The sequence below is a fragment of the Cimex lectularius genome, unplaced genomic scaffold (assembly GCF_000648675.2).
Source record: "Cimex lectularius strain Harlan isolate CLEC.00 unplaced genomic scaffold, Clec_2.1 scaffold276, whole genome shotgun sequence".
In the NCBI taxonomy this organism is placed as follows: Eukaryota; Metazoa; Arthropoda; class Insecta; order Hemiptera; family Cimicidae; genus Cimex; species Cimex lectularius.
In genome coordinates, this window is record NW_019392850.1 from 92220 (window position 1) to 107046 (window position 14827).

Here is a 14827-nt window from a genome sequence, read left to right on the forward strand (position 1 = left end):
GGACTATGAGGGCGAATGTAATTTTTCCCCGTGGACGGGTCCGGTTGTTTAATAATTAAGCCAGAACGTGTTTTCCCCTATGTCACGAATGGTTGATTTACGGCGGCAAACCCGGACGCGGTGCAAAAACTTGTACCACCCACAACTTGCCAAGGGTGGCCAACACTTAAAATATTGCGAAAATGAACTGGCCAACACGTTTTGATTGTTTAACACATTTATTTACCGCCTACTTATTAAATCAACAGGGCTGTTTGAACAATATTTATTACAAACAATTATATTCATGGTTCTAAAATAGACGATTGGGGCCGCGGTAGCCGAGTGGTTAGCGTGAGAGACTCTCGGCTCATAGATCCCGCGGTCATGGGTTCGATTCCCACCGTCGCCTCTGGCCTTTTTTTCACGGTACCCTTCCCCCCCAAAACGAATACGCATAATAACATTGTCTTTGGCTAATATGCTCAAAACATAAAGCCATTAAAAAAAAAAAAAAAAAAAGACGATTAAGGATGATCAATGCCTTCATAACTACTTTCACGCATTAATTATATTTTAAACGTATTTATATTTTTAAAGTATATTTAAAATGTACTTTGCAAATTAATTAAAAAACGACTTACATATTTTATAAACAATTATAAAATAAAAACATCACGATGGATTAGAACAATTCAAAATTTCTATGAAATCGTTTCATATCGCAGTTTTGGCTCTATCCCACTATTATGATTTTACTAGGGTTCACAACAGCAAGGTCGTAACAAACCTCCGGGAGTCGGTGTTTTTGAAAAAAGCCCATTTGTAAGTATGTCAAGTTTGATGGCACGGCCGCTGGATTCGTACCCGGGACCTATACATTATAGAGATGAGCGCCACCGACGCCCCCTCTATCTAATTATTTTTTTAAATATTTTTTTACGAGGGTTTGCAACAGCACAGGTCATATAAACCCTCAGGGTGCCGGTGTTTTTGAAAAAAAAGCCCATTTGTAAGTATGTCAAATTCGAATACAGGGCCGCTGGATTCGAACTTGGGACCTTTACCTTACAGTGATGAGCCCCTTATCAACGTCTAAACCGTTGCGGCCACCGACACCTCCTCTCTATCTCATTATTATTTGAGATAAAATGGAAAATAATTCTGAGATTTATTCTATATATATATAGTGGTGATCTATATATATAATATATATATAATAATATAATATTATATATATTAATATAATATATATATAGGGTGGTGATCAACTTAAAGTTTGGTCGTTTCCGGGCATTTTCGTCTGTAAAACCTATCGAGTTGCTCCTTCCAGTTGCGGTCCTTTTGGAATTTTTTTTTTCAATTGACAAAAGTAACGTACAAAGCGACACTAAAAATACCAACTAAAGATGGCTAAATGTCGAAACTCGTCTCACAGAACAAAACAACAAAAGGAGGCGTTTTGGACAAGCAGCGGAATTGAATTTGACATCTGTGCAAAACGGTGTTGGGCAAGGTAATTAAGTTAATTCTGTTAGGTCGTGTTAAATCGAGAAAACTGATGGCGTAAACTTGTAAGAATTGGCTAGTTAACATTGCTCGATCTAAAAGGGTAGGGTGAATGCAAGATGTTAAGTCAAAGATGTAGTCACATTGCTAGCCGTTAGGGCGTAGGTAACCAACATGGCAGCCATAAATTTAACAGCTGTTTTTTTGTTACACGTATTTGTATTGTCAAATTCGCACTAACTAAATCAGACCAACACATTTTGTTAATTTCTGACCTATCCTTATACTCTCATTCATAGTAGATACATCCCTTTCCTATATGCTATGTCGGCATGAATTGAAGCGTCATTTGTTAGTATTTTTCGAGTGCATAGATAGCATTTCGAATGAAAGAGTTGATTAATTTTGCTTTTTTATTAACTGCTGACACTTTACAATTTAACACAAAATAAAACTTTAACAAACAACTAGCCTTCAAGGACTGTTACAGCTTTATTTTTCGTTGTACCAATCTCTCAGCATTGCGGAAAAATTAACGTTTAACATGCTAAAAAAGTAAGGGGGTGGTCAAGATCTTACCGGACATTTCGCTATGCGAGTTAACTCGAGTTAACACGAGTTAACATATGCACCATTCACAACTACCGAAAAGTTAATTAAACTTCTGCCCTGTTGTTCTTTAAAATAATTTCTTTTATTTATTCTGTAATTTTTTCTATATTTAAGTGTGCTTACCGAACAGTACTCTAACAGCCTTGCTTTAAGTCTGGAAATATTATTGTGGGGGGCATGTAGATGAACACCAAAGATGAAGACCACCGTTAGCATTCGCTCATACAACCCCTAAGGAGGGCGTCATTACATATCCACCGATCCAACTATTCTTTAGTCGTCTTTTTGAGCTGTTTTTCAATTTTCCCTTCTTCAGTGTTGAAGCAACTATGAAAAGTCAAATTGTTACCCAAAATAATATAGTCACATACGCCATGTCATTTTCGCGTCTACAACGACAGTTAGGAACAACTGAAGAAAAAATGAAGAAACTGAACTTTGGTTTCACACACTCAATTTATTTCATAGCTCCATTTATTCTTTCTACATTCCGGCTAACTGTCTGATATGATAAGTTGAGCGAGGACAGGCAGTTAGCGCGTCCTATCAGGCGAGATCCGGCTTCTTTTGCAGAAACCACGACCGCCGGATAGTCTCAGGTCTACATGTGGGCTGAAAAAATTCAACTGTCCAGCATATTTGAAAGCAGAGGCCATCGGTTTTACCCGACAACTGTCTTGATAAATTTAGAGAAAAAATATACATATGATAAAACTTAGATAATCTAGTGCGAAGGAAAAAATTCGTTCAACAGTTTTATCAACACTCGTTACAACCGTATTTTAACCGAATGCTGTTTGAATAGAGTAATATTGCTGATGCCAATTGGTACAACATCGAATGTCCGTCTGTATACATATTACATGTAAATTTGAATTAAACAATATACATATTTTATTCTTTCTATCCCTTGCCCGTTCCTCCGGCTCATGGAATATTCATCGGCCGCTACCCTCATGCTACGCCGTTTATTGCCATAATGTTACCTCGGGGAGGGCTTCCGCTTCCCATTAAAAGCTCCCGTTTTCCAAAAGACTATTAACACGTCCGTCCGAATTCCGAGGTGGATTAAAAGGGGGAAAAATATTAACGGATGAAAAACGACAACAGGACTCGATTGACTTTCGCCCCTTTTGTCTTGGAAATGGATTCAAATTGAGCAAGCGATTCCACGGACGTCTCCGACCATTTATTCGTTTCTTAACCGAAGGCAATTTACAAGAGAAATCAATCTTTTTTAATAGAGTTCAACAAGTGGCATACCCTCATCGAGTTGTTAAATCGACTGGTGATGTAGTAGAAGATAAAAACAAATTGGAAACCGACCAAATTAACTTGCGCTGATCATTTCGACTCCAGAGAACATGGCGTACATACATTAAGATTCAATGTCTACTTGTAAATATAGTAATAATTTCACACTTTGTTTCCTACACATTAAATATTTTAATTTATGTCTTAAGTTTTAATTATACAGTGAAACATTGATGACTATTCATGAGATGTTCATAAAATGGAAAATAATTTGTGCAGTTTGAACTAGGTCTTCCCAAACTGTGGTCCGCGTACCCTTGGGATACGTCAACCCTAACTAGGGGTTCGCGGCAACTTCGAGAAAAGTTAATAATTAAAAAATAAACGTAGAATGAATAAATAAAATTAAAAAACTAATAACAATGAGTACTAAAAACGAAAGTTCTGTATTTTTATTAACTCATTCTACGTTTAGCTTTGCACACGTGGGCAAAAAAGGTAAAGCAAATGAGGCGGAGGGAGAGACTGGTCGGTCGATTGGTTTCCAAGGAATCTCATTGCTGACACTGGGATCCTTTATTACCGTGTACTGCTGCTTCTGGAGCACTCTGGATTTTTTAATGTTAAATATAAAAGGCCGTTGTTTCTCGAAAATGTAATTCTAGTTCACATTTATCTTGCAAGTGCACTACCTATTTGTGTTATTTACGGAGGAAGCATGCAGTTTCTCTATCAGCTCACAGCCAGGAAAGCGATGATGAGGCGCCAGACAACCTTCTGATGAGGACATGACGACCGAATGAAGGAGACCCTTCAGATGAAGCACCTCAGCAGTATACAGCATGCTCAAGTTCTTCACCTCTCCTAATAGATGCAGGTAAAACAGCCAGTGGAAGTGGATTATCTAAAAAGTCTAAGTACCACGATAGATACTTAGATTATAGAAGCTGATGAGGGTAAAGCTCAGTGTGTGATTTGCGCTAAAGTCCTTCCCAACAGTTCAATGGTTCAGTTAAATTGAATCGTTATATTGAGGGTACACGCCTAAAATATAAAAAGAAACACTAATTTTTAACAGTCTGCTCAAATTATTAATTATATTAAGTTATGGACATTGAACTCAAAACTACTCACAATAATGGGATGATATGGGAAGCCTTCATAATTCCCTGGTTCCCCATACAGAAATGAGGTGGCTGTCTTGCGGGCAATTGGCGGGAACTTAGAGAAGAGCTGTCTTCTTCCTGTGACCTTCGCATGAAACTATGACGCTATGATTATGCTGGAAAGTCCCTCGAATACGTGAGTAGTGGCGGATGGAAACGGGTAGTGAATCGGTTGCTCCTACTCGAGTATGCTTTGCACATAGGTATAGGCTGAGCTCGATAGGAGGCTTTTACCGTAGGCGGTACTCCTCTAGTGGGTGGTTAGAAATTCCACTTTAAACGAAACCGGGGCCGGAGCGGATCCGGTAGTTTCGACGCAAAAGAAGCCCTAATACTCTGGGAGATAGAGTCGCCTTCTCTATTTAGGGAGTGCCGGGAAACCGGGTTGATGTATTTCGGCTTGTGAGCCCTTTGCGCGCGGCATACGGTTCGAGGCACAATGCGGGCCCGACCACTCGGAATGGTTTTCTTGGCCCCTCGGGGCTGAGCTGCCTCTACGCCAATGCAGCGGCAGTAACACTATTCTATCGTAGGTGGAAGTGCGTCTTGAGAATGAAAACGTCCGATAAGGCCGAATAGGCTAGGTGCGGACGTTAAAGATCCTCATTGTCCTTTTTAGGGCGACCGAGTATACGGGAATGTGCTTTCTTGCAGGAAAGCTCTTTAACGATTGCAGGAATTACATTCTGAAGTCTTATCTCTGTTGAAGGACCACAATCTCAAATAGGCCAACATTTTAAATGATGAGAAAAGGCAATGAATACTGTCATATTTATCAGATATTTTTATGAAAATGAGAGAGATGAGTCTTTCTTTGCAAGGGAAGAGTATCACTACTTTCGATTTTTAAGAAACCCGAAAATAGCAGTTTTAACATTAATTAAGCATTATAATTTTATCGAAATTTATTATTGACCTGATACAATTAATGCGTTATGATTATCAATATTTTAAAATGTTGCAATGTCTATTTAGGTGCAGTTCAATTCGAAAAGTTGTTTAAAAACAAGGCATATACATAGTCAAAGGCTTCCCATCTTTCTAATCTTTCCATAATAACATACAGATGGAGAGAAGAGAGAGTGCGAGATTGAGAGAGAGAAAGAGAGAGAGAGAGAGAGAGTGAGAAGGAGGGAGAGAAAGAAAGAGAGATAGATAAATAGATAGATAGAGAGAGAGGGGGTGGGAGAGAAAGAAAGAAAGATATAGAGAGGGGGAGGGAGAGAGCGAGAGAGAGGGTGGGAGTGGGAAGGAGGGAGAAAAAGAAAGAGAGAGAGAGGGGTGGAGCGGGAAGGAGGGAGAGAAAGAAAGAGAGATAGATAAATAAATAGATAGAGGGAGAGGGGGTGGGAGTGCGAGGGAGGGAGAGAGAGAAAGAAAGAGAGAGAGGGAGAGGGGGGAGAGAAAGAAAGAATGTATGAATGTAAGACTATGTGGAATACAAGGAAATTTGGAACAAGGAAAACTCATTACGTTAAGCTAATAAGTTACGAATAATCGAATGAAACGTCTAATTATTACTTATTCGAATTTTATAGATTACAATGTACAGGAAGGAATAATCCAAAAGTACACAAATGAACTTTTCAACAAACGTCAGATTTCTAAATATTCCCAAATAAGCCGGAGTTCCTAAAGTCAGGACGTCACAACAATATGGTAATCAAAACCGGAGAAACTTCATTGTCGTACCACTGCCGGGCCGCCACTTTCCTCATTTTCAACTTAACACATTTTTACACTTGTTAATTCAACAAGAACGGGAAAAAACACCGTTTCAGCAGATTTTTTCCCCTTCCGACCCTCGTACGGGAACATAAAAAGAGTGATGGCTATATAACAACGGGCTGCGTACTCCCCCCTTAGTCAAGATTACGCCGCCACCCCAACGATTAACCGCGTTGTACTTGTTGCGCTCATTCCGAGTACAACCACTGTCGCAATGCTTAAAAAATCATATAAACGAAGATAGACTTAGAATAAAGCCGCCTGAGAAGAAAAATTCTAAGTAACTTTACTTGGATCACAGGCCAGACTGGGGGACATTTTAAGTAATCAAGGCAAATTTTGCTATTATTATAGCTTTTGGTCCACATATCATTTATCGTCGTTTTGACCATCTCGGACCCCTCTTCTTGAGTGTCTCGAATTCCTTTGATCAAAGGATGATCAAAAAGGCTTAGGTTTCTGTCACGCCATTTTCCTTTTATTAATGGCAGTCGTTGGTTCGTTTCCCTTGATAATCAGTAACCACATCCTTGGTCTACTTCTAGAAGTTTCTCTTGGTGTCATTTTATTTGTACAAATATAAAGACGAATACTGTCATTTTTTTAATTGATCGTTTTCTTAGATTGCGCATATTTATTTATCTTGATGTAGGAATAAAAAAAATTGATTGTTGCACGCAATTTCATATCCAGATTCGTTAAAAATAGTGTCACAGATATAATACATATTTTTTTCTCGGTCAAAATTCATTTATAATTATTCTGTTGTAGCCAATTAAGGCATACATATTACTACCCGTGTGAACACATGCCATGACGAAATTATCAGTCCTTGAAGTCACAGTGCAGAACACAACATATTGTCTCGACCTATAATGGGGGAAGAACAAAAACTAATAAACTGCAGTAGTAGACAAGGATTAAAAGCCATTCGAACTTTTTCTTCCTATTCGGAAACTTACAGCCGGGTACCACACAAACCCGTAAAATCTAGCAAACGGCAGCTCATTAATCTGCGGAATGGGTGGTCTACACAAATATCCACTCATGGCCGTTCCTCGATCCGACAACTTCCAATAGAGAATGTTTCAGGAGCTGGCCGGTAAATATTCAGAGGAAGAACTGTGTTAGAGGTCTAAAAGGAGATTTTTTCTGACCCGAGGTGCTAGTGTTTTACTACACAAGTGCTACCTGCTTCGACTGTAATGCCCGCATTGCTATTCAGTAAATGCTCCCTTTTTTAACAAAGGGAAAACGGATTTTCTTGTTTGGTCCAGCCCATGAATAATTAATCTGAAAACAGGGGCATTGTATTTAAAATGGTTTCTTTTTCGTACATTGAAGGCGATTGTTTCCGACCTTGCATGCATTACGAAAACGATTTTATTTGTCAGGAATTTAAATTTTTTAGCTCTCGAAATTAATTGCCATGATACCTTGAATTTATTGAATCTATCATGATTCATTCGAGTAAAACAAATTGTGTTAATATTTTTTAGTCGTTTCAAATTTTTATCTTTTTTGGAGCAAAATTATACAGGGTACCTCAGGCCCAGTTCAACTTCAAAATTCCAAATCCGACCCTATACATCCTGACACATCATTTTAAAGGATTTTTGCGTTGGAAATAATGGAGTCCCGTCTCAACCGCTGAGAAAGTGATAGATAATTTCTTATGGAAGATTTCATAGCTATATCTTGAGTATCTTGAAGACTTAACTTTTGAAGTTAAGCAGGATTATTCTCGATCAAAATTTTTAAATCTCGAGTATTCTGAAGACTTAACTTTTGAAGTCAACCAAGATTATTCTCGATCAAAATTTAATAAATTGAAATGGTCCAAAAGTTAAGCTTTACCGTACAAAAATTAATTAAAATTTGCCAAGAAATCCAATTAGATCTTGCGGAAAACCAGAGGTTCCAGGAAATTGTAAGGGGGGTATGGCAAAAACTGCGATACTCACTCTTTACGAGAGTTAGAAAAATAAAACTTTTCGCAAAAAATTCAACCCACATCATATAGGTTTATAAGGTTAAATCTTGCCAAAGTTTCCCGATCTCCTCCAGCTACTGATATGTAAGAGTTGATGATGGGTGTTGGTCTGCGAGTAGATGAACTTATGCTGAACGACATAGGGTCACTTATTGGGTGGGGAATACTGACCCAATAAATAACTATGTTCATCATGAACTAGATGGAAGCCAATTGTTTATTTCCAATTTGCCACAAGGAATCGTAATCATATTATACATAAGGATTCGCCGGTATCTCGTTTTATCTGTTCTTCCCAACCACAAAGGACTGATTGAGCATCCCCGCCATGAAAGAACACACCCGATGCAACGCCATGCGACGCAACCCGACGCAAATCCAATGTCCATTTTTTCATAAGGTTGTATTACCTCTGTGCACATCTGCCCGATGCTATGCTATGCTACCCTACTCTACGCTCTGCGATCCCCACTGTCCAGATTTTCGTCGGGTCGCATCGAGTACAGTCGAAGACAAAGAACCGGGCACTCATATTTTTATTCAAACTACATGTATTGTTGCCGTAATATTAATTACAAGGTATGTATTTTAATATAAACCAAATTAACAAGATCAAAAATTCATTAGTTTTTATTTTTTTTAAAAATTCAATGGTTTGGTAGAAAATTGATCAAAACACCGGAATACCATTTTTTGATATAATGAATTTAACTAACAATTTATTACATGGTTTTACTCATAAAATTTAACTAACAATTTATGTCATGGTTTTGCTCATAAAATTACACCATCTTTGTCGAGTAGCTTCAGAAGAGGACACTCATATTTTTTGAAGTTTATTTCGAACTATGTATATGTAATTTTGTCGTTATATTAATTACAACATTCCTATTTTAATGTTAACCAAATTAAACGAAATCAAAAATTCATAAGTTTTTATAAAAATTATTTAATTATCATGGTTAGGCAGAAAATTTATCAAAACACCGGAATTACTTTATTTAAAACAATTATGTTTAACAAACAATTTATTACATGGTTGTGCTCATAAAATTTAACTAACAATTTATGTCATGGTTTTGCTCATAAATTTACACCATTTTTGTCGAGTAGCTTCAGAAGAGGACACTCATATTTTTTGTAGTTTATTTCGAACTATGTATATGTAATTTGTTAACCAAATTAAACGAAATCAAAAATTCATAAGTTTTTATAAAAATTATTTAATTATCATGGTTAGGCAGAAAATTTATCAAAACACCGGAATCACTTTATGTAAAACAATTAAGTTTAACTAACAATTTATTACATGGTTGTGCTCATAAAATTTAACTAACAATTTATTACGTATTATAAGTGACGTACGTGAAGTGCGCTTGACGTCGCATAGATGTGCACAACCTACAAAAAAGTGACAAGGCGTTGTGAAGCATCGGGTAGCGTAGCATGGCGTTGCATCGGGTAAGTGTGTTCCCGGCTTAACGGTTGATCATCCAACCGTCTGACCCATGATAAAAACTCTTACAGGTTAGAATGTAGTTGAATGATCTTGTTTTCTTAGAATTTGCTTCTAAAGTAATGAATGTATGTTACTAAGCTGTAGAATTTTATGAACAGTCGAAGACAAAAACCGGACACTCATACTTTTATTCAAACTACAGCGTAATTACAACATACTTATTTTAATATAAACCAAATTAACCTAGATCAAAAATCCATTATTTTTATTTAAAAAAAATTAATTGTAATGGTTTGGTAGACAATTGATCAAAACACCGAAAACCATTTTTTGATATAATGAATTTAACTAACAATTTATTACACGGTTTTACTCATACAATTTAACTAACAATTTATTTCATAGTTTTGCTCATAAAATTACACCATTTTGTAATGTCGGGTAGCATCAGAACAGGACACTCATATTTTTTGTAGTTTATTTCAAACTAAGTATATGAAATTTTGTCGTTATATTAATTACAACATGCTTATTTTAATGTAAACCAAATTAAACGAGATCAAAAATTTCTATTTTTTATAAAAATTATTAATTACGATGGTTAGGCAGAAAATTTATCCAAAGACGGGAATAACTTTACTTAAAACAATTACGTTTAACAAACAATTTATTACATGGTTGTGCTCATAAAATTTAACTAACAATTTATTACAAGGTTTGGCTCAAAATAGTGCATTGAGAACAAAAGAGGTGTTGCGATTGTGATAATGATTATTGTGTTACACGCTGTGTGACTGTACCTGGCATGCGCTTGACGTCGCATAGATGTGCACACCATACCAAAACGTGGCAAGGCGTCGGCTAGCATCCGGTTGCGTCGCATAGCGTTGCATCGGGTGTGTTTCCGGCTTCAGGCCGTGTTGAATCTAGGGAAGATTCCGTGGTTTTCGGGATATTAAATAAGAAGCCGAATTTTACCAAACGGGGTTTAAGTGTTCATATGCTTTTCATATACCCTCATATCTCCTTTGGTCAGCCTTAGTTGCAATGAGGAAAAACATCCCAGTTTTCCAAAAATGTTCTGGATTGGCATTTTGGCAAAGGGGTGATTAGACCCGATTAAACTGGAATAAAGAGGGTAGAGCATTAAATAGGAAGCGAGACCTTAATGAAGGCTCCATCTCACTCCATTACTCTCTGATACGGAAGGGAGGCCTTTTTCATTACACGTCCCACTTAGGTCTCAATACAATCTTCAGCGCGTTACCTGTAATTTAATCAAAAGCCCATTTTCCGAAAGCAAGGAAATTAAACAGAACATTTATTGCAGAATAAGTTTTACCATGATTGGAGCGCCGATAAGGTAATAACGTCAACCACGTGAACACGTTAGATAACTTGCCTAACAATTGCTCGTTCCTCAAGAAACTCCTCTTCCCATTGTCACCGCCGGATATTACATTTTCAAACCGCCTTTGTTGCCCCATCGGCCTGTATTCAAAGCCTGGCTCCGTCGAATCAAAAGACGACCATTTAGTTTAAAAATTAATATTAATTTTAAAAAGACAAAGCACTTGTTTGAATTTTGTTCACATGCATATCAAATCGTAAAAAGAAAAGTTCAGACTTACGTTTACGTTCAAAGGCCTTAGCGCTGCACTCACCTGAAAAAAAAAAAATAAAATCACGTTAAATACATTCTGTGGATGAGTTTATAAAGGCCTTATATGATAACATAAAAGTAACATTCATTTCTATTAATTGTATTAATTAATAAGCAACTATACATAAAAACTTTCAATTAATTAATCTTTATGTAAGGTATTGGTTGAGATAAAAAAAAGCAAGTGTCACGAGGGGGATTCGAACCCACGACCTAAAACTAAATACGCCGCTGCTCTACCACTTGAGCTATCGTGACTTCTATCCACTCGGACACCAACTTCCCACACTGACTTTTTAATCTCAACCAATATCTTACATAAAGATTAATTAATTGAAAGAGGTCATTTAAGGAGATTAAAGAGAGCTGGTCGGAGATGGTTGAGATGGGAAGTTGGTGTCCGAGTGGATCAAAGTCACGATTATTCCTGCAATAGTTCTCAGTCAGGTATTGCATGGTTTGTAGTGACCGACACTTGTTCCACATTGTGTTCACCGCTTCGGTCTTTTCGATGTTATTATTTTTACTGTGTTTTATTATGTATTAGGTATTACTTAATAAATTGTTTTTATCTAACCTTTTTTTTTAAAATAATTTGTAGTACAAGTACCTTAAAGTAGGTAATAAGTAACTGTGAGCAAGGTAATTTAAACAAAATTAAAACCAAGAGTGGAGAAAACACCCATTGGTATTACTACAATGTTACAATAATATTGTTTGTTCAATTGATACGTGTGTCATTATCACTTTCACTGTCTCACCAACATTTCCTAGGAGTTTTCTCGGCCATTGTCTTTTCAGTCGGCGGGGAGGGTTTGAGGGGATTCGTCGGGATGCGAGGTTTCTGATGTGTTGGTTTACGTTAGTTGGGAGGTTTTTATGAAATTTACGGTAACGGAAACGTATTTCATCTTGTACGAAAGGAATATGTAAATCTGTATGTGTAGTTTGGTTCGATACATAAAATGGAGCATCTAATATTTTTCGTAGTATTATAGACTGGGCAGTTTGAATGCGGTGGATATTGGAATGTTTGGCTGAACCCCACATTTCCAGTCCGTAAGTCCAAATCGGCTTTACTATGGTGTTGTAAAGCAGCCTATTATTTTTGAGAGGTAAATTAGAGCTTTTGTCAAGAAGTCGTGCAAGAACTCTAAATCGTGTCATAACCTCCTGACGTTTCAGTCTTGTGTGAGGATTCCACGTCAGGCGTTTGTGGATGTACAATCCGAGTTTTTTTTAAGTAGTACTTGTTTTCTAGTTTGTCCCCTTTCCTCCTTTGCTTGCCAATTGTGTAATGTTCATTGGGTATTTTATTTATAGGCGGCTTACCTTTTTTCCCGGGGTTATTTCGACTACGAGGTTAGACTACACCTAGATTCCCGGTGTTTTTGAAAACAATTTCAGGTGTGTGAGATCCAACCAGGGACCCTTCGCTTTGAGTACTTACACTAGTTTTAATACACACTGTATTGTCTGTCGCGTGTCGTATGCTTGCGTCGAACAGATGTGTACACCACACCAACATGCGACTAGGCGTCGGGTGGCAAGGGTCGTTTCGTAGCGTAGGGTGTGTTCCCAGCTAAGTCAAAAATGGGGCATCCCGTATACTAAACCCGCAAGACTTGTGAGTGTTGCAGAAGTGTTTCGCACCGCGCACGCTGTTAGGGCAGACTTACTAGCAACTTTACCATTAAGTAGCTCATAAATTAGTTCTGTACAATAAAAGTAAAAACAAACAAAATATAAATGAAACAAAGAGAAATAAATAGGACACACACACACACACACACAAACTGATCCTATCTTTATTGGTTTCCATTAATACTTGGATTGAGTAATAATGTTTCCAACTTACTTTTTTTTTTTTTAATCCAAAGGGAATTAACAATAAATTTTCTTATATTCTATCTCAAGAGTGTATGAACAACTTTGCGGTGCACAGGTTTTTAGTGGAAATTATCGTGCGACACCCTAATTCGTAGCTGTAAAAAACCGAACTTATTATTATTTATTTTTTTTTGTAAAAAGGACGTCCTTAGCTTTGTAAAAGGTAATATTTTTGTTTTAGTAATTTAATTTATGTATTTAAAGAAACATATGATCGGTTTTAATGGAACTTAATACAGACCTGTTTCTTTAAGACGCAAAACGAAAAATATAAGGATACATACTTTACCGGTTTAGGGATCTATTTTTCTTGGACTTATGAGCTGTCGGTTTCGCTAAGGTGTCGAACTTCGGTTCGAGGTTTCACTTGGATCTCCGCAGATCTCCGGATCACCGTCCCGAGTTTATAAATTGACACCCTCCAGAGGCACAAAGGGGGGGGGGTTAAACTTTCGACAAGAGAGACCACTTTAGAGTCAAATATTGTGTTATTTATTTTAGGGACTGGAATCATATCAAAGCGGGATGACGTATTAAATTTGTCAGGGCACGTACATAACTATAAACGTATAGTCGGATTCGAAAGAAAGAGAGAGAGAGAGAGAGAGAGAGAGAGAGAGAGAGAGAGAAAGAGAGATAGATAAATAGATAGATAGAGAGAGAGGGGGTGGGAGAGAAGAGAGAGAGAGAGAGAGAGAGAGAGAGAGAGAGAGAGAGAGAGAGAGAGATGGAAATATATAGCGAGAGATTAAGAAAAAAAAGAAATACTACCAGAGAGAAATATGAAAAGAATATTATTATGGATGAAAAGGTAGGGATAGAGAAGGAAAAGGAAAGAGAGATGAATAAAGTGGTTTAATAAAATGTAAATTAAAACAGGCTTCATAACAGTGAGTGGCTTAAGTTAATTTTTCACTGTAGGATAGACTACTCTCTATAATAGGAACGTTTTATATTTATGAACACTTTCACATTTGATCAATTCAGGTTCGAAGAGAAATATTTGGACTCGTCTTGACAAAATTTAATATGAACATGTAGTAGTAAAAAGAAAAGTTTCTCTACCAGAATAACTATTTATAAATGACATGTCTGTCCCAAAAGGCGGTTTTTTATTGTAACCTAGCAAAGTACATAAATTCTAAAAATAGCACAAGTGATAATAAAGTGTAATTAATTCCCTATAAGTTGCCCCTGTGAAAATATATTTTTATATTCTCCATATAACTCCTCTACATTTTCGTAGATAAAATCGTTGTTTTCTTTTTTCCTTTTTTTGTAGTTGTTCTTATTTTCTGGAAGTGGTGAGGATAATCACATTCAACAAACTTTCTTTTCTTTTCGGCCAAGCATTTCGGAGTTATTTTTCCGGCTTCCCTCATCATGGCCATATTAATTAACAATAAAACTCTATTTAACTCTCTATTTACAATAATAAAAATATTTAAAATAAACCAGCAGCAATGCAATCCTTTCTCATAAACTTTATTAACATTTGGAGATAGAAACTAGTTACTAGACTTAGAGAAACAAGCTATATTATCTTTCGTTTGAAACTATTGTATAGTATATGT

General features: G+C 36.8%; 1 protein-coding gene across 7 annotated transcripts in view; it reads right to left on the bottom strand.

The window, feature by feature from the left end:
- Positions 1 to 14827, bottom strand: part of LOC106673148 — a 472569-nt gene that overhangs the window by 68130 nt on the left and 389612 nt on the right. For 4 of the 7 annotated variants that reach the window (XM_024228687.1, XM_024228684.1, XM_014405155.2 and 1 more), the window contains exon 2: positions 11332 to 11364. The exons of the other annotated variants lie outside the window; for them this stretch is intronic. In XM_024228687.1, the coding sequence (XP_024084455.1) occupies positions 11332 to 11364 (33 nt within the window). The remainder of the gene's footprint in view (positions 1 to 11331; positions 11365 to 14827) is intronic. 7 annotated transcript variants of the gene reach the window in all.